The sequence below is a fragment of the Schistocerca americana genome, chromosome 7 (assembly GCF_021461395.2).
Source record: "Schistocerca americana isolate TAMUIC-IGC-003095 chromosome 7, iqSchAmer2.1, whole genome shotgun sequence".
Classification (NCBI taxonomy): Eukaryota; Metazoa; Arthropoda; class Insecta; order Orthoptera; family Acrididae; genus Schistocerca; species Schistocerca americana.
Genome location: NC_060125.1, coordinates 393,826,315 through 393,848,958, shown reverse-complemented (window position 1 = coordinate 393,848,958; position 22,644 = coordinate 393,826,315). Strand labels below are relative to the sequence as shown.

Here is a 22,644-nt window from a genome sequence, read left to right as displayed (position 1 = left end):
AGAGTCTGAATCAGAAGCTCAGGCGGTTCTGTGACCATGTAGCCTGCAGATTCCTTGACTTGCATCATCGTGTGGTGGGTTTCCCAGTTTCGCTTAGTAGGTCCACTACATACAGGAAGTCGCTAAATGAGTAGTGGGAGCTGTATGGAAGGGACTGGGCGGTTCTTTAGGTTAGAGGGTCTCAGGAAGCCACAGAAATTCAAATGGCTCTGAGCACTATGGGACTTAATAGCTATGATCATCAGTCCCCTAGAACTTAGAACTACTTAAACCTAACTAACCTAAGGACATCACACAACACCCAGTCATCACAAGGCAGAGGAAATCCCTGACCCTGCCGGGAATCGAACCCAGGAACCCGGGAAGCCACAGAAAGGGGGCATGTACAACACAGTAAGGTAGTTGTAGAAATGATCGGTTTTGTAGTTGTAAATTGTCGTAGCTGTGCTGGGAAAGAACCAGAGCTCCAAGCCCTAATAAAAAGCCCTGAAGTTCAAATAGTTACAGGTACAGAAAGCTGGCTAAAGCAGGAAATAGGTTCAGCCGAAATTTTTTCAAACAACCTAACAGTGCTCAGAAAGGATAGATTAAATGCAGTTGGTGGTGGGGTATTTATTGCTGTCAGAAGTAGTTTACCAAAGAAAACTTGAGTCTCATTTCAAATAGGTACACCACTAATACAATTATAGTCAGTGATTACTTCAATCTACCCTCGATATGCTGGGAAAAATTATATGTTTAAAGCCGGCAGCAGGCATAAAACATCATCCAAAATTGTACTGAATGCTTTTTCAGAAAATTATTTTGAACAATTAGTTCATGAGCCCACTTTAAGTGTAAATGGTTGTGAAAGCATACTTGACCTCTTAGCAACAAATAATCCTGGACAGACAAGGAGTATCATGATGAATACAGGGATTAGCAGCCACAAGGCAGCTGCTGCTACGCTGAACACCACAACACCTACAACAATCAAAATGAAATGTAAAGTACACCTATTTTTTTTTAAAAAAAAAAGCTGGTAAAAATGCTCTTGACACCTTTTTAAGAGATAGTCTCCACTCCTTCCAATCTGATCACGTAAGCATAGAAAAGATGTGGAATGATTTCAAAGAGATAGTATCGATGGCATTGAGAGATATATACCACACAAATTAATAAGTGATGGCACTGATCCCCCACGGTACACAAAATGGGTCAGACTGCTGTTGCAGAAGCAACAAAAAAAGCATGCCAAATTTAAAAGAACACAAAATCGCCAAGGTTGGCAAAGTTTTGCAGAAGTTTGAAATATAGCGCGTACCTCAATTCGAGATGCTTTTAATAATCTTCACAACAAAATGCTGTCTCAGAATTTGGCAGAAAACCCAAACAGATTCTAGTCATACATAAAGTACACCAGTGGCAAGATGCAATCAATACCTTCACTGCGGGATAACAATGGTGAATTCACTGATGACAGTGCCACTAAAGCAGAGTTATTAAACATGGTTTTCCGAAACTCCTTCACCAAAGAAGATGAAGTAAATATTCCTGAATTCCAATCAAGAACAACTGCCAAGATGAGAAACATAGAAGTAGATATCTTTGGTGTAGCAAAACAGCTTAAATCATTTAATAAAGGCAAGGCCTCTGGTCCAGATAGTATACCAGTCAGGTTCCTTTCAAAGTATGCTGATACAATAACTCCATATTTAGCAATTATATACAACTGCTCGCTCACAGGAAGTTCCCTACCCCTACCTAAAGACTGGAAAATTGCACAAGTCACACCAATACCCAAAAAGGGAGTAATCCACTGAATTACAGGCTCATATCACTAACATCAATTTGCAGTAGGGTTTTGGAACATACACTGTGTTCAAACATTGTGAATTACATCGAAGAAAATGATTTATTGACACACAGTCAGCACAGATTCAGAAAACATTGTTATTGTGAAACACAACTAGCTCTTTATACTCATGAAGTAATGAGTGCTATCGACATGGGGTGTCAAAGTGATTCCATATTTTTAGATTAACCAAATTGCGTGGATTTGAAATATCACCTCAGTTGTGTGACTGGATTCATGATTTCCTGTCAGAAAGTGACAGTTCGTAGTAATAGACAGAAAGTCATCGAGTAAAACAGAAGAAATATCCCACATTCCCCAAGGAAGTGTTATAGGCCTTATATTATTCCTGATCTATATTAACAACATAGGAGACAATCTGAGTAGCCCTATTAGATATTTTGCAGATGATGCTGTCATTTAGCATCTTGCAAAGTCATCAGATGACCCAAATGAATTGCAAAATGATTTAGATATCTGTATTTAGATATTTAGATATCTGTATGGAGCAAAAAGTGGCAATTGACACTGAATAAAGAAAAGTGTGAAGTTATTCACATGAGTACTAAAAGAAATCCGTTAAATTTCGACCACGCGATAAGTCACACAAACCTCAAGGCTGTGAATTCAACTAAATACTTAGGGATTACAATTGCAAATAACCTAAATTGGAACGATCGCATAGATAGTGTTGTGGGTAGGGCAAATCAAAGACTGTGTTTCATTGGCAGAACACTTAGAACAGGTCTACTAAAGAGACTGCTTACACCACGCTTGTCCACCCTATTCTGGAGTATTGCCGTGCGGTGTGGGATCCATATCAAGTAGGACTGATGGATGACATCAAAAAAGTTCAAGGAATGGCAGTTCATTTTGTACAATCGCGAAATAGGGGAGACAGTGCCACAGACACGATATGTGAACTGGAGTGGCAATCATTAAAACAAAGGTGTTTTTTGTTGTGATGGGATCTTCTCATGAAATTCCAGTTGCCAGTTATCTCCTCTGATTGCAAAAACATTGTGTTGGCACCCACCTACACAGGGAGAAATGATCACCACGATAAAATAAGAGAAATCAGGGTTCGCACAGAAAAATTTAAGTGCTCATTTTTCCTGCGCACTGTTCAAGAGTGGAATGGTAGAGAGGCAGCTTGAAGGTGGTTCACTGAATCCTCTGCCAGGCACTTTATTGTGAATAGCAGAGTAATCACATAGACGTAGAGACAGACATAGACATAGACATAGACTCTCAAATACTGGATAAAATAAAGTCTATGTATTGGTGCATCAAGGCACTTCTTTTTCACCTGCAGTCCCACTCTATTGATAGGTAGGTAGTTCTTACCCCCACAGCAATTCCTTCCAGACAGTTAGTGATATGTGTATCATGTTTGATAGAAATCAGTCAAGTGGTTTAGGAGGGGGTGTGAAACATGCATACATATGTACATCCATTACTAAAACATACTAACTGACAAACTCACCATTGCTCGACATTCATTTTGCCAATTTTCTAGTAGAAATGAAAACAAAAAAATGAACAGTGTTTTTAGCATAAAATTGAAAAAAAATCATTTCCATGTATTTGTGACAACACCTATGAAATTTATAAACAGTCATAGAATGCAATATGCAATATGTAAAAATTTATCAGTACTATATCCAAATTAGCATTTCTGTACGCTGGGTCCACTTGCCTTGTGTGTCTGCAATGCAGTTTTGTAAACATATCTGTGGCAATGTCTCTTCGTAGTCTATAGATGATGACTATTTTTGCCTACAGCTGTTTGTGCTTCACACATGAAAGTTGTCAAAAACACTGCCAGGTGTCAGGGATTTCTGTTTAACTTGACTGTAGGAGTTCTGAATAGTAAAAGAACAAATGTGTTGAAACTTTGAGCATGGTGCAGCACTTTATCAGGTACCTCCATTTATGATGTCATATCTCTTTAACTATGTGTCGTACAACAATATATTTGTGTAGTTACATTCAGCAGCACATGTGGTTACTGTCTACAAAATGTGTTGTGCATAGAGTTAGTAGCAAAGATGAAATAAATTTAAAATTCATGCACAATGCACCAATTTTTTACACATCCCAGTGTTTTTGATGTCATATCTCATAAACTTGTATGGTACCATGATACAGTCTCGTAGGAGCATTTAGCTTATGTGGATACTGCCTGCGAAATTTATTATGAACAGTGTTTGTAGCACAGAAGTAATAAAATTAAATGTCATACATGGTGCAGCAGTTTTTCATGCATTTCATTGTTTATGTCGTCATATCTCCTGAACCATGATACATATGTGGTTCTTACCCTGACAGTGATGGCTGTTGAAATTGGTCCAGTAGCTCAGGAGGAGATGAGCAAAACACACACACACACACACACACACACACACACACACACACATTTTTTATATATATATATATATATATATATATATATATATATATATATATTAAAAAAACAAAGAAGAGGTGACTTACCGAACAAAAGCGCTGGCAGGTCGATAGACACACAAACAAACACAAACATACACACAAAATTCAAGCTTTCGCAACAGACTGTTGCCTCATCAGGAAAGAGGGAAGGAGAGGGGAAGACGAAAGGAAGTGGGTTTTAAGGGAGAGGGTAAGGAGTCATTCCAATCCCGGGAGCGGAAAGACTCACCTTAGGGGGAAAAAAGGACAGGTATACACACGTACATATCCATCCACACATACAGACACAAGCAGACATATTTAAAGACTTGGTCTTATATAATTTTGGTCTTATATAATTTTTCCCACGTGGAATGTTTCCTTCCATTTTTTATATATATATATATATATATATATATATATATATATATATATATATATATATATATATATAAAAACTGAGAGACTTATACAAAATACATCAACAAATGATAGAGGTGATCCCCCATGGTACACAAAACAGGTCAGAACACTGTTGCAGATTCAATGAAACAGGCATGCCAAATTTAAAGGAACACAAAATCTGTAAGATTGGTGATATTTTTCAGAAGTGCAAAATTTTACACATACTTCAAAGAGAGAACCTTTCAACGGTTCCACAACAAAACTGTCTAAAAATCTGGCAGAAAATTGAAATAGATTCTGGTCATATGTAACAATATGTGTGTAAAGTATGGTTGTACGTAAAGTATACCAGCGGTAAGACATAAGCTATACCTTCACTGTGCTGATAGCAGTGGTAATGTTACCAGTGACTGTGCCATTAAAGTGAACTTACTATATGCGGTATTCCAAAATTCCTTCACCAAAGAAGATGAAGTAAACATTCCAGAATTCATATCAAGAACAGCTGCCAACAAAAGTAGCTTATCAGTGGATAGACTCAGTGTAGCAAAGAAACATAAATCGCTTAACAAAGGCAACTATTCTGGGCCATATTGTATACCCATTAGGTTTCTTTCATAGTATGCTGGTATAACAGCTTCATATTTAGCAATAATATATGACCAGTAGCTTGATGAAAGATCAGTGCCTAAAGACCGGAAAGTTGCCGAGGTCACACTAGTACTCAAAAAAAGAAATAGGACTACAGAGGGCATCAAAAAAGTTAAGAGAAGGGCCAGCCATTTTGTACTATTCGAATATCAGGGAGGGGGTTTCATGGTTGTGACACATAAGCTGTGGTGGCAATAATTAAAGCAAAGGTGTTTTTCACTGTGGCAGATCTTTTCTCAAAATTTCTATCACCAAATGTCTCCTTCAAATGAAAAAATATTTTGTTGAATCTGCCTTACATAGGGAGAAATGACGGTCGCAATAAAATAAGAGAAATCAGAGCTTCCACAGAAAGATTTAAGTGTTCATTTTTCCTGTGGACTATTTGAGTGAGACGCCAGAGAAACACTCTCCCAGGCACTTAAGTGTAAATTGCAGAGCAGTCGTGTAGATGTCAAAAACTTACCCTCCAAGAACTGCCAGTTATGTGCAAGCATTGTTAATAGCAAAGAACACAATGAACAAATATGGGCAACAGTATAATTAAGTAACTAAGTCCACCAGCTAAGTATGAATCTTAAATGTAGCATTCCTTGTTCTAATATCAAAAATTGTTAAAAGGATAGATTGTTATTTGCCATAAAGATGACACATTGAGTTGCAGACAGGCACAATGAAAAACTGTTACACACAAAGCTTTTGACTAAAGCTTTCTTCAGATAAGAAAGGAGAAAACACACACACACACACACACACACACACACACACACACACACACAAGACCACCCTCCTGGTGGCTCTAGTAGTCCGAACTGCTGGACATAGAGGTAATGCATGCGCAAAGTGCACCTGCTATTTTGTGTGTGTGTGTGTGTGTGTGTGTGTGTGTGTGTGTGTGTGTGTAGTACCTTGAGGCAAACACAACAACAATGTTACAAGGCATAATGGGTCGGGAGTCTAACTTACAATCAGCTACAAATAGCAGCCTGAGACCAACAGTAATTTACAGTCTGGTTGAACAGCAAGCACTGCAGTCAGCCAGAAAAAGGCCTCTGAAGTGGTATCGGTATGTGGACGACACTTTTGTCGTATGGAATCACGGTGAAGAAGAACTGAACCGTTTTTTTAAGCATTTGAATAGCATCAATTCAAAAATACAATTTACTATGGAGACAGAAAGTAATGGACAGATAAATTTTTTGGACGTCTCAGTAATTAAACGAGCAGATGGGACTCTGGGTCACAAAGTCTACAGAAAAGATACGCATACCGATCGTTATCTTCATAAGCATTCAAACCATCATCCCAGGCAGAAGAGAGGCATCATCAAGACATTGGTGGACAGGGCTAATAAAATCTGTGAGCCAGCTTATTTGCAAGAGGAACTAAACCACTTGCAAACCGCGTTCCAGAAAAATGGGTACGCTGACAAGGAGATAGATAGAGCACTCCATCCCAGAAGAAAAATGTCCGAAAACGTGCAACAACAACAACCATCGGTGGGGAAAGTTTTTCTTCCATTCATCCACAATATTACGGACCGTATCGGGGAAAGTGCTGGCCAAGTTCAGAGTTGATACAATCTTCAGACCCACCAAGAAAATTAGTGAATGCTTAAGATCGGCGAAAGATGCACGACACCCTTTAGCTACTCCTGGTGTCTATAAGATTCCCTGTAGTTGTGGGAAGGTTTACATTGGAACCACGAAAAGAAGTATCAATACTCGCCTAACTGAACATAAAAGGAACTGTCGACTGGGACACACGGACAAATCGGCTGTAGCGGAACATGTTTTTGAAACGGGTGACCATGAAATTAAATTTAGTGAGACGAGCGTGCTAGCTAAGACATCGCATTATTATGTACGTATGTATAGGGAGGCTGTAGAGATTTTTAAACACCACAATAATTTTAACAGGAAAGAAGAAGGCTTGAAGCTAGATAAGATATGGCGATCGACTCTGTACCAAAGATGTGACAATCGATTACCTTCGATCGAGAGTAATGACGCCAGCCAGAGATAGTTTTACTGTTGACAACACGTGACGAGTGGTGGCGCCCTCTACGCGCTCTATATAAACAGGACCTCTACGGCCTAGCAGCCAGTCGTAGACTCATCTCAGATGATGTTGCCCGCAGCTGGCAACGAAACGTCAGGGAGAAGTATTTCTACTATTGGACCACGGCCTCTTAGCCCGGAAGTTTTAATTACTGAAGACGCCGGCCGTGAAAGCCTACACCCTATGATTAGTCTGGTTAGAGTTCAGATAGTAAGAATACATAACAGCATACCTAGCAGCACTTGAAGAAGACGACTGCATCAGTCATCAAAATATTGAGGGGGAAAATGAAAATAAAAACTCAGCAGAACACCCAGATGTACACCATTAAGCAAAAAATAAGATCTGCAGAGAAATAAATAAATTCATGTGGATAAAGATATAGAAGGGGCAGAGGAGAAGTAGGAAAACAGAACATAAGAAACAAACATTGTAAATGGCAGCAGCGAGAACTCTAAATGTGGTCAACATCTGCATTTCAGTATTGATTCTAGGAGAGAAGGCCACATGAGGCCAACTGACATTCGGATATCTGACATTCTATTCTAGTAAAATTTTTCTCAGCATTGACATTAACCTGTGTCAACCCACTAGCAGTAACACTTTACGACAGACATGTCAATTTAAACTGCTAAACAAAATTTGCTGGCACAGCAAGAGAAATTACATACATAACTCAATCCTTGATTATGAAGCTTATTCCATCAGTTACAACGTAACACTTGGAAGAGTGCATGCATACAGCACAAATTTTAAAGCAGGCTATCATAAGAATTCATGCTGCTCATGTGAGAGTTTAGTTATTGTATAATCTACCAAATGTAATCAAACACTGAGTGCAAGACAAAAGGCTTTTTTTTTATTCCTGGTTGTAATTTTCAGCGACTGTAGTATGTATGTTTTTCAGAACAAATTTCAGTCATCAGTTGCAAATATATTTTTTTTATTAAGCTTTACCAGTTTTGACAAATTGATTTGTCATCTTCAGAAGCTTAGTATTGATTTAGCAGATGTCAATATCTTCTTCATAGAATCATAACACCACAATGTCCAGAAATGTACATATTGCATGCAATTACTGCAAACACAGATTGACAATTTATAGTAATTGAATGACACCTATGTATTTAGTGCATTTCTGGAAACATCATGGCATTATGCTTCTTTGAAGAAGGTACTTACATCTGTAAACCACTATTAAGTTTCTGAAGATGACAAATTAATTTGTCAAAACCAGTAAAGCACAATAAAAAAATATATTTGCAACTGATGACTGAAATTTATTCTGGAAGGGTGGGGCGGGGTGGGTGTGGGGGATGGGGGGACCACAAAAGGCTATATTGAGACACAAATTAATAAGCTGCACTAAAAGAAATTCATAACATATAGAAACAATGAAAAAAGTAAAGGTAAACACTCGATACACAGTTCAGGTGTTGAATGGTCAAAGGGAACATAAACAATATTGAAACTGTTGTGAACCTTTCAGACAATGGAGGGCAATAGCTACAGTGAGAGGGAGGGTAGCAAGTGATCAGTGTAGGAATGTGACACCAGCCCACTCAGTCAACTAAAGTGTGGCACACAATGAAATGAAGGAACGAGTTGGGGGATGATGGTGGAGGGGTGGAAAACTACAAGAAAACTAGACTGGAGAGAGAGAGAGAGAGACCAGTGTAAGAGCAGTATGCTAATGGATGGGTAGCAGGTAGAAAAGGATTTCTGGTCAGGTGAAAACAAAGTAATCAACACAAAATCAAATATCAGTAATGTAGGAATAGGACTGGTAAGCAAATACGAAAACTACTAAGAACAGCACAGTGAACAAAGATAGCACCTAACACATTAGCAAAATTGTATAAGCCTGCTAACACTGTAGAAAATGAAGAGACACAAAGAATGTATAATGAAATAAAAGAAGTTATTGAATTTGTTAAAAGAGACAAAAATGTAATTGTTATGAGGGATTGGGATTTGGTAGTAGGAAATGGAAGACAAGGAAGAAAGAGTAGGCATACATAAATTCAAACATCCACTGCATGTGAGTAATATCAAAGAGAGCATTTGGTAATGATTGATTGAAAGACAAGAAGGGCTATGATAGAAGACAAATGGGTAGCTTTGGGAGATGAAATAGTGAATGCAGCAGAGGACAAAATAGGCAAAAAGACAGGGCTCAACAGAAATCCTTGGTTAATGCTCGAGATACTGAACTTAATTGATGAAATGAAAAAATATAAAATTGCAGTAAAAAAAGCTGTCAAATGGGAATACAGCTGTATAAAAAATGTGAGTGACAGAAAGTGCAAAATGGGACAGATCGAACGGCTAGAGGAGGCGCATGCTTGACTGTGGAGAGGCAGATGCTGCCTAGAGGAAAATTAAAGAAACTTTTGGCGAAAAGAATAACAGCTGTACAAATATTAAGAGTTTAAATGGCGAGCCAATAGCAAGCAATGAAAGGAAGTTTAAAAGCTGGAAAGAACATATCAAAGAGTTATACAAAGGAAATGAAGTTGGTGGCAGTATTGTGGAAAGGAAGTAGGAAGCAAATGAAGATGAGATATGAGGAATGATAATGCAAGAAGAATTCTGTAGAGCACTGAAAGACTTATAGATAAAACAAAGCACATGGGATAGATGACTTTCCCTCAGAATTATTAAGATCTATGAATGAACATAGCATGACACAGCTTTTTCAACTGGTATGTAAAATATATAACTGAGGCAAAGAGTCTTAAACAAGAATTCAAATTCCAAAGGCAGCAGTTGCCGACAGGTGTGAATATTATTGAATCATCAGGTTAATAAGTCATGGTTGCATAACACATTAAGAATTCTTTATAGTAGAACGGAAAGACTGGTAGAAACCAACATAAATGAAAATCAGGTTAGGTTCAAGAGAAATGTGGGAACACAAGAGGGCAATACTGACCCTACGACTTACGTTAAAAGATAGACTGATGAAAGGCAAACTTACATTTATAGCAGTTAAAGATTTAGAGAAAAATTTTGACCACAATGCACTCTTTGAGATCAGGGATAAAATACAGGGAACAAGACTCCACCCACAGCTTGTATAGAAAACTGCCTTGCAGTTATAAGAGTCAATGGACATGAAAGGGAAAAGTGGTAGTTGAGATGGGAGTGAGACAGGGTTGCACCTGATCCTACATATTATTCAATCTACGTGGCATAAGTGGCAGGAGGTATCAGGGAAGGAGGAAGAACTCTGTGATCTGCTGATGACATTGTAGTTCTGTTAGATGGGAAAAGACTTGGAAGTCCAGTTTAATGGGACAGATTGTGCCTTGAAAATATTTTGTAGGATGACTATCAACAAAACTAAAACAATGATAATGGAACATAATCAAATTAAGTCAGGTGAAGCACAGGGAATCACAATACAAAATGAGACACTGTAAGCAGTAGATGAGTTTTGCTATTTGGGCAACAAAATAACTGACAAAGGTCAAAGTAGAGGGGGATACAAAATACACTCTCGCAAAGGCAAGAAAAATATTTCAGAAAAAGATAATTTTGTTGACATCAAATGTTGAGCTGTTTTCCTTCACTTCATACTGTGTCACACACAATTTGTGTTACTGGTAGATACTGATAAAAGCAAAAGTGGAACACTTCCTAGCTTTTGGGCCTAATAATTTCTCCCATGGGGAGGAAGGATGGATAGGTTCTAAAAGGTTAAAAAGAAAGAGCGAGTCAATCAGATTCTAGGATGAGAGGGACCTATGTGTAGTCAGCATCAGAGTAGACAAACTCTATCATATTTGGGTCAGTCTCATCCAAGGGGATGAGTGAGCTGCTCTTCCATTTTAACCATCTAGAACCTATCTATCTCTTCTCAGCAAGGAAGGTACTTTTTAGTTCCAAAAGCTAGGAAGTGTGTGACTTTTATATGTGGCTATAAGCAGTAGTAAATGAAGGTAAGTATTGTTTAATCATTTTGTAGATATGAAGAGGATTGTTAACAGACAAAACTGGTAATTTGTCCATTACAACAGTGCACAATACCAATGTGTCTGAAAAAGCAATGTGCGAAAATGTGATTTTTTAGGGTGTCATATCTGGGGTTTTATTGATCACAGAGATAAAGAATCAAGTGTTTTGGATAGACCTCGACCTAACAATCATTTCTACACCTATTGGAAGAACGGGCATACTGCACCTATCCTACAGTATAGGGTCTAAATTTAAACATTACACACTTGCTCCAGCTCAGGCAAAGTGAGCAAATCAGTTGGTTCTTTTGCATTAGATGTGGTCTAGGGTGTGCCTTAGGTGGCTTTTAAAAGCACCATTTGTTCATAGGCAGTTGCACACTGGGTGCGGAACATGTCAGTTGTCGGGGTGGCCATGTCTATAATTTTTATTCATTGCAAATAGTAGAAATTTTTACCATATTCTTAAGATGGTGTTCTTGGGCAACCTTGAAATTTTTATACCATTATCCATTACCAGAGGTTCCAAATTACTGTATTTAAGCAGGTAAAATATGTATGTAATATCTGGTCTCAGGCATAAATGTAGTTTTAACTGATGTAGTGAACACATGGCAAGAGTTCTGTGGTCATCTCAAGGGTTCTGAAGTCACCAAACTATGTTTTCCATCACTTCACATCTATACACCCTGTCTTGACCTGGAATTATTCAATTGTGTCACCTTGCAGTTTAAGTACCATATTAAAAATTATGTTGTCATACAAAATTCTTTGTACTTGCAAATCAAGCATTGAATTTTTTTTTTGTTTTTGTTTTTTAGGCATAGCCTGCATTTTTATGTGCAGTAGTGTTAAATGAACTTACTTTGGATGGTACATGATTTTGTAACTTTATATTATGTGTACTTATTAGTTGTGTATGTTTTCCAAAGTATGTTAATGACTTGCAGTTTATAAACAAACAGGCAAAACTTTACTGATCTACAGAAGTCGTTTTATGTAAGCAGCACACCATGGTTTAACGGGAAAAAGAAGGGAACCAGCTGAAAAAAGCTGCTGTCTGAGCAAAAAAAAGATGAAAAGGTGAATATACATCTCGTTAAAAGACTGTGAAAGGAAAGTGGGGAACCAGCTGCCCCAATCCTCATTTTGCATTCCTCACCAAAAAACTTGTCATGTAGACATATTTGCACTTCTTTGTGCTGAAAGGGGGTAGCAGGGAGATACCGATGTGGGAGACAGAGGGAATGGTGCCAATGGGAGAGAAAGAGAGAGGAGAAATTGATGATGGGAGAGAGAAACTGGCAATGAAAGGAAAAGAAATGAAACAATAGCAACGGGAACCAAAGAGAGAGAGGAGATTGTGATGGTCAGAGAGAGATAGTGGTACTAAAAGAGAAAGAGAGATGGATGATGAATGTAATAGCACTGGGAGCAAAAGAGATAAGAGATGGTGGAGAGATGGAGATAGAGATAGAAAGAGAGAGTCACCCATGTGTTGAAGTTCACCAGTCTAGGGGTCAAAACCCTGAGGAAAGCATCCCCAAGGACATGCATTGAGAGAAGACAATGATGGTTGAAGAAAAGACACCCAGCTGTAAGCAAAAAAGAGAGAGACTGTGGCAATGAGTGAGAAAAAGACTGGGACAAAGATAATGGCAGTGGGACATAGAGTCAGTGAAACTGCCAGAGAAGTGAGAGAAAGGGATGAAGAAAATGACAGAGGGAGAGGCAGACGGGGGAAAGTGCCAATGGGAGAAATAGGAGACAATAGAACAGAGACATATAGACAGTGGCAGTGAAAGAGAGATGCCGATTGTGAAGGCTTCACTAGAAAGAGAGATTGGGTAAAAGGATTCAGAATGTTTGGTGTCAAAAAAACCATGAATACATATGCATACTAAAATTTTTGCTGAGGAAAGTTGAAAGAGGATTGGTTCCCCACGTTTCCGTCAGACTCTTTTAAAGAGGAGAATATCCACCTTTTTTGTGCTCAGGCAGGAGCATTTTTCAGATGGTCACCTATATTACATCACTACTTTGACTGAAATAAATAACCAACTACAAATTTCAAACAGTAGCTGCATCTCTCCAAAGATATTATGTTTGCCACTATATCATTCTTTTACACTTACACTTAATTACTGTTGAAATGAGTATGCTAACGTTTGTACAGCTGCTCAAAACTAACCTTATAATTAGCTTTTACTTCTAGAACAGCCTTTTTTACACACAAACATATTAAATTTTATGGTGCTTGCAGATGGGCATCTGCAGATATTTATATGGAGGAGGGGTGCAAGACTCTAAAACTGCTATTTTTAAATATTTGCTATTAGTGAGAAGGTCTGTTTTGAGATGATTAATGTCACAAGAGCAGAAGTGTATAGGTAACACAAAAGCTTACTATGTCACTTACATCCCAGAGAACAGATTGTTATCCACTCACTTTTAGAAGTGAGAATTCTGTAATGAATCAAAACTCTGTACTCCAATGCCTCCTCTTCGGACACCTATATGCTTGCATCAATGTTGCCAAAACCTGTACCTCAACAGTAATGGTTCAGTTTTTTCTTAAAATAAATTCCATAAAATATGAGTAAAACTAATTTACTTATAATTCCACTTCAGACTCTAAAGGCTTACCTGACAGATAGAAGGGCAAGTGCACTCATGACTGTGGATCGACCAACTAGCACTTGAGCGGCCAGTGTTATGCGTTGTAGTGCAGTGATTCGATCCTGTGATGATGATAACTGAGATGCTTGTTTACCTAAATGCTTTTGGCTTGTATCAATTCTTCCCGATCTTGCTGAACCTGTTGAAGATGTTTAACGGTATTGAGTATGAACAATAAAATTCACCTAATGCCTACATCAAAAGTTTACCACAGAGAAAGCTTCCACATATAGAAGGTAACAGAATAAGGAAAAATGATTATACTATAGTATGATGTGATTGATTCATTAACTGAACTATACAAGAACACTATAAATATAAAAGACACACAGAAGAGCAAAATAGTTCTTCACAGGTTGATTTCATAACTGTGGAGCACTACAGAAATGTTCATCCAAGTCCAACCGTTAACATTACAAGTGAGGCACTGAGCATCACGACTAGTTTCTGGCACTACTTTCTGAGAAGAAGCAGGAAACACATTTCTCCCTACCATATATATCTCCTGAAATGTCCATGACAGTAAAAACCCAAAGTACTACCTGTATAAGGTGCAATCAGTTTTTGCCCAAAGGCCTTACAGTCCAGAATCAGAACGTTAGTCAGGCCAAATCACTGTGAGCATTGAAGCACTCATCCTGTCGACACCCCAGGTTGAAGAGCCTCATTTGGTAAAACACCATGTACTGCCGCCAGAATATTTTAGTAACCAGCCTGATGCATACCCTAAGCTGAAAGGAATCTTTGATCCTTCACAGTCTTGTTTAAGGGACCCAAGGTGTGATAATCACATGGGGAGAGCTCAGGACTATAGGGTGAGTCCCTGTGTGTCTCCCACCTGATTTGGCACAACTTCCGTGTTACCACATTTGTAATATGGGGTTGTGTGTTACCATGAAGCAGCAACACCCCTTGGTGATGGTTTTTGACAGGCATGTCTACTGGTATTTGTCCTTCAGCAGCTAAGAAAAGAATAACAGTATGTTGGTCCTGTTTGGACACATTTGTTGGTAATCACCATAGTTCATGTTTCTGAATGACACAAATGCCATCCTAATCTTTTGCCTACATGTTGGTGCTGACATACCCGCATCATAGTTGTACTACGTTGCATATACACTGCAGCAATGCCTTCAAATAGAAACTTTTTGATCTCCCCTTATATATGGTTGGTCACGGAGTATGCAGGGTGCATCTGAAATTAATGTAGAAAATGAGAGCGCTGGTAGAGTGGATCATAACAAGCATATTTCAGGTAGCAACCCATGTCTGCATCCCTTAGCGTATGGTGCTAGGTGCCACTGAACAGTGCCACACGCCACCCAGAGGGGTAAAGTTTTATAGTCTTTATTTGAAAACAGTTACGAAAAGAGCTCGAAATTATGCCCTCCTGCTTGAATGTACACCATGCAACGATGCTGGAGTGACTGTCACTCTCATTCAAACAATCCTGGCAAAGTGGAAATTGCATCAGAGGCTGCCGTATTGCACCACAGCAGCTCTTCGTCAGTCTCAGTGGGTGTTTCATAGGCAACAGATCTCACGTGGTCCAGAAGGCAAAAATCATTGGGTGTCAAGTTGGGGAAGCATGCAGGCCATGTCACTGGCCCACTGTGCCTATCCAGTTCTCACCAAAGGTTTCATCCAATTGGATTCACATTGCATGTGTGAAAAGCACAGGTGCACCACAGTGTCGTTACCACGTTCGCTGTCGCATGTTGAGTGGAACATGTTCCAAAAACTCTGGCAGAATTTTTCGTAAAAAGTTCAAGTATCTGTATGAGTTCCAGTCGCTGGGGAGACATGTATGGACCGAGCAGATTATCACCTACCAAGCCAGCCCAGATGTTGACAGCGAAGCAGTCTTGGTGACCATGAACAAAGGCAGCATGTGGATTTTCCGACACCCACACTTGTTGATTGTAGCTGTTGAACATACCGTCTCATGCCTCATCCATAAAAAGTATAAGGTTCAGAAAGTCCACTTGAATAGCATACCTTTTGCAAAAACCACTGGCAGAATCCAATTGATATGGAAAATCATCTGGGTTAAGGGCGTGAACATTCTGAAGGTGGTTAGGGTGCAAATCACCTTCATGCCATGCATGCCAAATTGTGGAATGGCTTACACACACTTCCCATGCAACATGCCACAAGCTTGTTGTGGGTGTATTTTCTAGCAGTGCTAATGCCTCTTCTTCAAGCCCACGTGTATGCACTGTGCACTGGCAACCACGACCATCAAGCCTTCACACCCATAACACAAAATAAATACACTGGGTTTTGAAGGAGGGCTTAAATGCACATGTGTCATTACGAGAATGTGCCAGCGGAGAATTTACCTCAAGTGGATCTGTCTCTCGTAAGTATCTGTGCATCCGGCAGTGCATGTGCATGGGTCTGGTAATAGTTGATTTGGAAACTGCTGAATGTACAAACATTGGGTAGCATGAGCATTTCCATCCACCACCCTGTATGTGCAATGCATCTCTGCCCTTTCCTCCCAAGAACAGCGCTCTGTTTCCTGTCTGATCCACATAGTAACAAACACAAGTGTGTCCCCGTATGATGACAAAATTATGCAGGGAAAACCAGACTGTGCAACATGCAGATGTGCTGCCCTCTATGCAAAAGCTATTAAACAGACACTTGCACAGCCAAAAGCAATGTATTCAATGTATTCATGTCCCAGTAAGAGGTGGAAAACCCATAGTGATGTCCTGCCTGGAATATCCGCAGCTATGTTGACTACATCATTTGCAAATAAAGGTCATAAAACTTCTTTATTACATTGATGTCACAAAGACATTGAAATCGTTGCCCTGCAGACTCACTACCATGATGGCTGAGATGGCAGGTTGTATGCCTAACCTCTTGGTGGTGCATGACACTGTTCAATGACACCCAGCACCATACGCTAAGGGATGCAAAGGGGGTTGCTTTTTTATGACCCTCTCTACTGGTCCACACATTTTCTACATTCATTTCAGACACAGCCTGTATATGTAGGTGTAGATGTAATTCATACATGGTATACCTTCTCAGCACTGTATTGTGCACTGAACTAAAAGGCATCACCAATAATCTGAACATAAGAGTTAAGGGATTGCAATGCCTAGTAATAGTTCATTCAACACTCCTACTTTAAAATTCATGTGACATACATTTTTGAAGTAAAAAATTAGTTGAATGATAAAGCTGGAGGAAAAAAAAATAGTTTATGCCCCTGTGTTAGTTACCCTCCTTCTGGATGGTGGGCAATTAACAGTCATGTTAAGTAGAATTATAGTGGAGGAAAGGGCCTGAGAGTTCTTTTGCTCTTTATTATCTTTCACACAATTTAATTTAAAACAGGTTGGACCAGGAACTAAATGTTGAAGATAAGAAATTTGTAAGTATACACATTCTTGATTGTAAGGTTTTCTCAATTTCCCTTTCCTTACAGAACATTTAATAAACAGTAACTGGCCATCTTCATAGACAAAAATGGAGAAGCTAAAGGTGGTGGTGGTGGTGGTGGTGGTGGTGGTGTGGTGTGACATTTAACTTTTTGCCACAGATGTAACAGCTGGATAAGTTATTAGGGGAATTGAAGCAGTTACAGTGTCCGACAGCCAGTGGTACGTGTAAATGAGAAATACAGGTTTAGTTTTAGGTATAGGGAGGCAGTCTATATAATGAAAAATACAACCAGCATAGTAATAACAGTAAATAATAGGTTCAGGAGGGAGGAAAGGAAATGGCTCATAATGAGGTAGTGTGGACACACAGCTGCTCTCAATCTGCTGCAATAGCTTTGGCACTTGTCAATCACTACAGCAAAAATAATTTACTTCCATACTAAAACAAAATCTACTTTATTGTGCTAAAGGCCATTTGACTTTTCCTTCTGTCTTGATCCTTTGTTTTCTTTTGGGCATTAGAGTCTACTATTGCTCATAAACTCTTATGAAGACTCTAAATGCATTTGCTGATTGTAGCAGCTGAATCAAATGACCTTGTTTAGTACTGATGCACACAACCTAGTCCACTTTTGCTACCAGACAATTCAGTGTTCAATGTGTCCATGTACTTGTAAATGAAAGCAGGTGTAGCATACACAGATCACAGAAACATTATATGTAACTAATTAAATTTACTAACGAAAACAATCAATTATTGACAAAATAATTTAACTGGATAGATACAAAATCTACTCACAAAGTGGCAGCACAACACACACATACAAGATGGCTCTAATTGACAAGCTTTTAGAGCCAGTGGCTCCTTCTTTAGGCAGAAGGGTTGAAGGGGAAGGAAGAGGGGTGAAGGAAAAGGACTGGAGAGGTCTAGGAAAAGGGGTAAATTTCAGGAATGTCACCCAGACCTGTGGCACAGGGGGGCTTTCTGGTGACTTTCCTGAAATTTACCCCTTTTTCTAGACCTCTCCAATCCTTGTTCTTCATCCCTTTTCCTTCCCCTTCAACCTTTCTGCCTGAAGAAAGAGGCACTGGCTCCGAAAACTTGCTAATGACAACCCTATTTACATTTATTGATATTTTCAATAAATACACTATGTGATTAAAAGTATCCGGACACCCGACTGAAAATGACTTACAAGTTCATGGTGCCCTCCATCGGTAATGCTGGAATTCAATATGGTGTTGGCCCACCCTTAGCCTTGATGACAGCTTCCACTCTCGCAGACATACGTTCAGTCAGGTGCTGGAAGGTTTCTTCGGGAATAGCAGCCTATTCTTCACAGAGTGCTGCACTCAGAAGAGGTATCAATGTCGGTCAGTTACGCCCAGTATGAAGTTGGCATTCCAAAACATCCCAAATGTGTTCTATAGGATTCAAGTCAGGACTCTGTGCACGTCAGTCCATTACAGGGATGTTATTGTCATGTAACCACACCACCACAGGCCGAGCATTATGAACAGGTGCTCAATCATGTTGAAAGATGCAATCACTATCCCCGAATTGCTCTTCAACAGTGGGAAGCAAGAAGGTGCTTTAAAACATGTGCTGTGATAGTGCCACACAAAAGAACAAGGGGTGCAAGCGCCCTCCATGAAAAACATGACCACATCATAATACCACCACCTCCGAATTTTACTGTTGACACTACACAAGCTGGCACATGATGGTCACAGGGCATTTGCCATACCCACACCCCGCCATCAGATCGCAACATTGTGTACCGTGATTTGTCACTCCACACAACATTTTTCCACTGTTCAATCGTCCAATGTTTATGCTCCTTACACTAAGCAAGGCGTCTTATGGCATTTACCGACATGATGTGTGGCTTATGAGCAGCCGCTTGACCATGAAATCCAAGTTTTCTCACCTCCCGCCTAACTGTCATAGTACTTGCAGTGGATCCTGATGCAGTTTGTAACTCCTGTGTGATGGTCTGGATAGATGTCTGCCTATTACACATTACGAACCTCTTCAAGTGTCGGCAGCTTCTGTCAGTCAACAGACGAGGTCGGCCTGTACGCTTTTGTGCTGTAAGTGTACCTTCATGTTTCCACTTCACTATCACATCAGAAACAGTGGACCTAGGGATGTTTAGGAGTGAGGAAATCTCATGTATGGACATATGACACAAGTGACACCCAATCACCTGACCACATTCGAAGTCTGTGACTTCCGCAGAGCTCCCCATTCTGCTCTACTACTGAGGTCACTGATATGGAGTACCTGGAAAAAGGAGGCAGCACAGTGCACCTAATATGAAAAACATATGTTCTTGTAGGTGTCCAGATACTTTTGATCACATAGTGTATATTCTTTGTTACTAATTATGTAGCATTTGAAAGATAAGGTTTGTAACAACTAGATAAAATGAATATCAGTCTGAAGTTGTACACTATCTTCGGATTTCAAATGAAACAGCTATTCCTGTCACCCACCATACCATGAGTATTCTTAGCATGTATGGTTAATAGCTTTGCTGCTGTTGTCTACAAACACCAAAACATTTCAGTGTTTAGCTCAGTTGTTTAGGATTTGAGCAAATACAGTACAATGGTAGTAACTGAAAAAACTATAAAAATTAAACTACAATGTTTAGGCTATTAATAAAAATTCAGATTACTTTCTCACAGACAGGTTCTGTTATTCTGTTATTAAATCCTGAAATAATGAAAGTATAGGATTACGAGTAGAAAATTAAGGCATAAAAGTCCTACATAAAGGAAAAGTTATGTACAGAAGACAATAAATTTACCACCTGACTTTTGGTTTGCAACATCCGCAGTCACTTGAGGCACAGAATTTGCACCTAATGGATCAGGCTCAGTGAACTGTAATGGCTCTGGTACTTCAGATCGTTCACCACTTAAAAGTTTCACAAAAACTGCTTGTAGACGGCTTATCTGTTCCAAATTCCCAGCATCAAAGCCATCATCTTCTAAAAAGAAACATACAAATTAAATTTCAAAACACAAAACTAGATCCCATATCTTGACTTACTTATTCACAGTTTAATTTGTTGTAACAGTGGACATACATAATCTGTGCTTAGCAGTTCTATGTAACTTTCAAATGAGATGCTAGCATATAAGTAACAGTCACTTTAACAACAGTTTATTTCCATGAATGGTGTACCATTTATCGTTATTACCATCACTACCACCATCATCAATCATTCAATCCAATAAGCACGTGCGGTTGCACATAATCCTCTTCCAGTTTGTAACATCCATCTTAGTTCACCATATTATTCACTATTGTAGAGAAATTTACAACATCTCTGAGGGGACATAGTGGTACCCCCCAATGTTACTATGGAAATCCAGTAGTTGGCACAACATTACTGTCAACCACTCTGGCATCGCTACTCTGACTGCTCTGGCCACCAGGAGTGCACTCTAACAGGTCCATACCAGAATCTTCATCATTTTGATCACCACAGCTGGCACTAATGTTAATGATTAAAGAACACCAACTCAGCTGAATTATTACACATTTATTGTGTTACAATCAGTTTCATTCTTAGCACCTCTTCAGGTTGCTGAGTTGTTTTAAAGTCATGACATAAATGGTCTGATTTCCGTATGTAATGTTAAAGGCCAAATCCAGAAACATTGATCATAAACATTCTGCCAACTTCCTGGCAGAAGTACGGCGAGCACTCACAGCATGCAGCATACTGTAAACTGTCCACACAGGGTTGCTTTCTTAGGTGGCCCTGCTTCTGATGGGGTAGGACATGCCTGTGACGAGACTGGAACATAATGTGGTGGGTGAGTGCGTAAGATAAATCTTGTACCTGGGTCTTTCACAGGAATATGACTCCTGGGATAAGAGATTAGGGTAGACATGTCGTAAGTATGAAACAGGACATTTTGTGGATAGGGTGGGCGGCAGATATCATTTCAGATGTAGTAGTAAGAAAACTGGGGAGGATGTTTCTCATTACAGAGCATGATGAAATGTAGCCAGAACCATGGTTAGGACTAGTTAAATTGTTCCAGTTCAGGATAATAAGGTGGAGTGCTCATTTGCAGCTGGTTAGTGAGGATGATTAGAGATTAGGGAGATGTACAGACATGGCGTGGGAGATCTGTCTATGGGCTATGTTTGGAGGGTAATGTCCATATCTGAACACCTTGTCAAGTCCTTCTGCATTCTGAGCAAGGGATTGTTTATCACAGTAGATGTACTGCCCATAAGTGGCTAGACAGCACAGGAGACACATTTCATTGAGGAACAAGTAATAGCTATCAAATTATAGGTACTGTTGGCAATTGGTTTATGCACTCCACATAGCAACATGGAATACAGAAGTGACCCCTATAAAGTTATATAAATTTATTTACTCTTGATGACAGTGACATAAGATAGCCTTTTTGTAAATTTATTTTTATTGATACCACAATAAGAGTGACATAATTATTTTATGTTTACTATTGTTATCATTTCGATCAAAGATGGGAACCAATGAAAGTTTATTTCACCAGTAACTCTTCGTGATACATAAATAGACTTCCCTTAGAAAGTTTTGAATCTGCAGAAAAATGAGGAAGGAATGCCTTGGCCCTGAATACAGATAATGAAGATATCATCAATGAACCAGAGAAGGAATTTAAGAGGGTTACAAATGATTCCTGTGGATGGTCCACACTGTCTCATAGAAACATGAATTCATTGGACTTGCTGAAACTGTTACTTTTCACTGTCGTTCCTGCTGTTCCCACTTCCAGATAACCTGAATTAACAGAAACTATTTGTTCTATATATATAACATAATTGATACCATAAAGGAAAACACAAATAACAATATCTGCAAATATATTGCTGGCCGAATACCAAAGGGGTAAAGGAGTAACTTTGTCATGTTCAGACTGCAGATAAAACAAGTGACTGTTATATCAATGCAAAGTCCAGACAGCAATCCATGCGGAAGCATTATTTAAATTCAATAAAGCTGGAAAGTTCAAACAATGAAATCTACACAGAAAATTACCACAACCATGTTTTCAGATTCAAATGGTTCAAATGGCTTTAAGCACTATGGGACTTAACATCTAAGGTCATCAGTCACCTAGACTTAGAACTACTTAAACCTAACTAACCTAAGGACATCACACACAACCATGCCCGAGACAGGATTTGAACCTGCAACCATAGTAG

The 22,644-nt window shown here is 39.1% G+C and overlaps 1 protein-coding gene across 1 annotated transcript in view; it reads right to left on the bottom strand.

Annotated features, from left to right (window-relative positions):
• The window catches only part of LOC124621816 (probable E3 ubiquitin-protein ligase HERC1), a 766,600-nt gene that overhangs the window by 258,881 nt on the left and 485,075 nt on the right, over window positions 1-22,644 (bottom strand). Inside the window, exons 45-46 of the mRNA XM_047147255.1 lie at window positions 20,240-20,419; window positions 13,987-14,158 (exon numbers count right to left, since the gene is read on the bottom strand). Coding sequence (XP_047003211.1) covers window positions 13,987-14,158; window positions 20,240-20,419 — 352 coding nt within the window. The remainder of the gene's footprint in view (window positions 1-13,986; window positions 14,159-20,239; window positions 20,420-22,644) is intronic.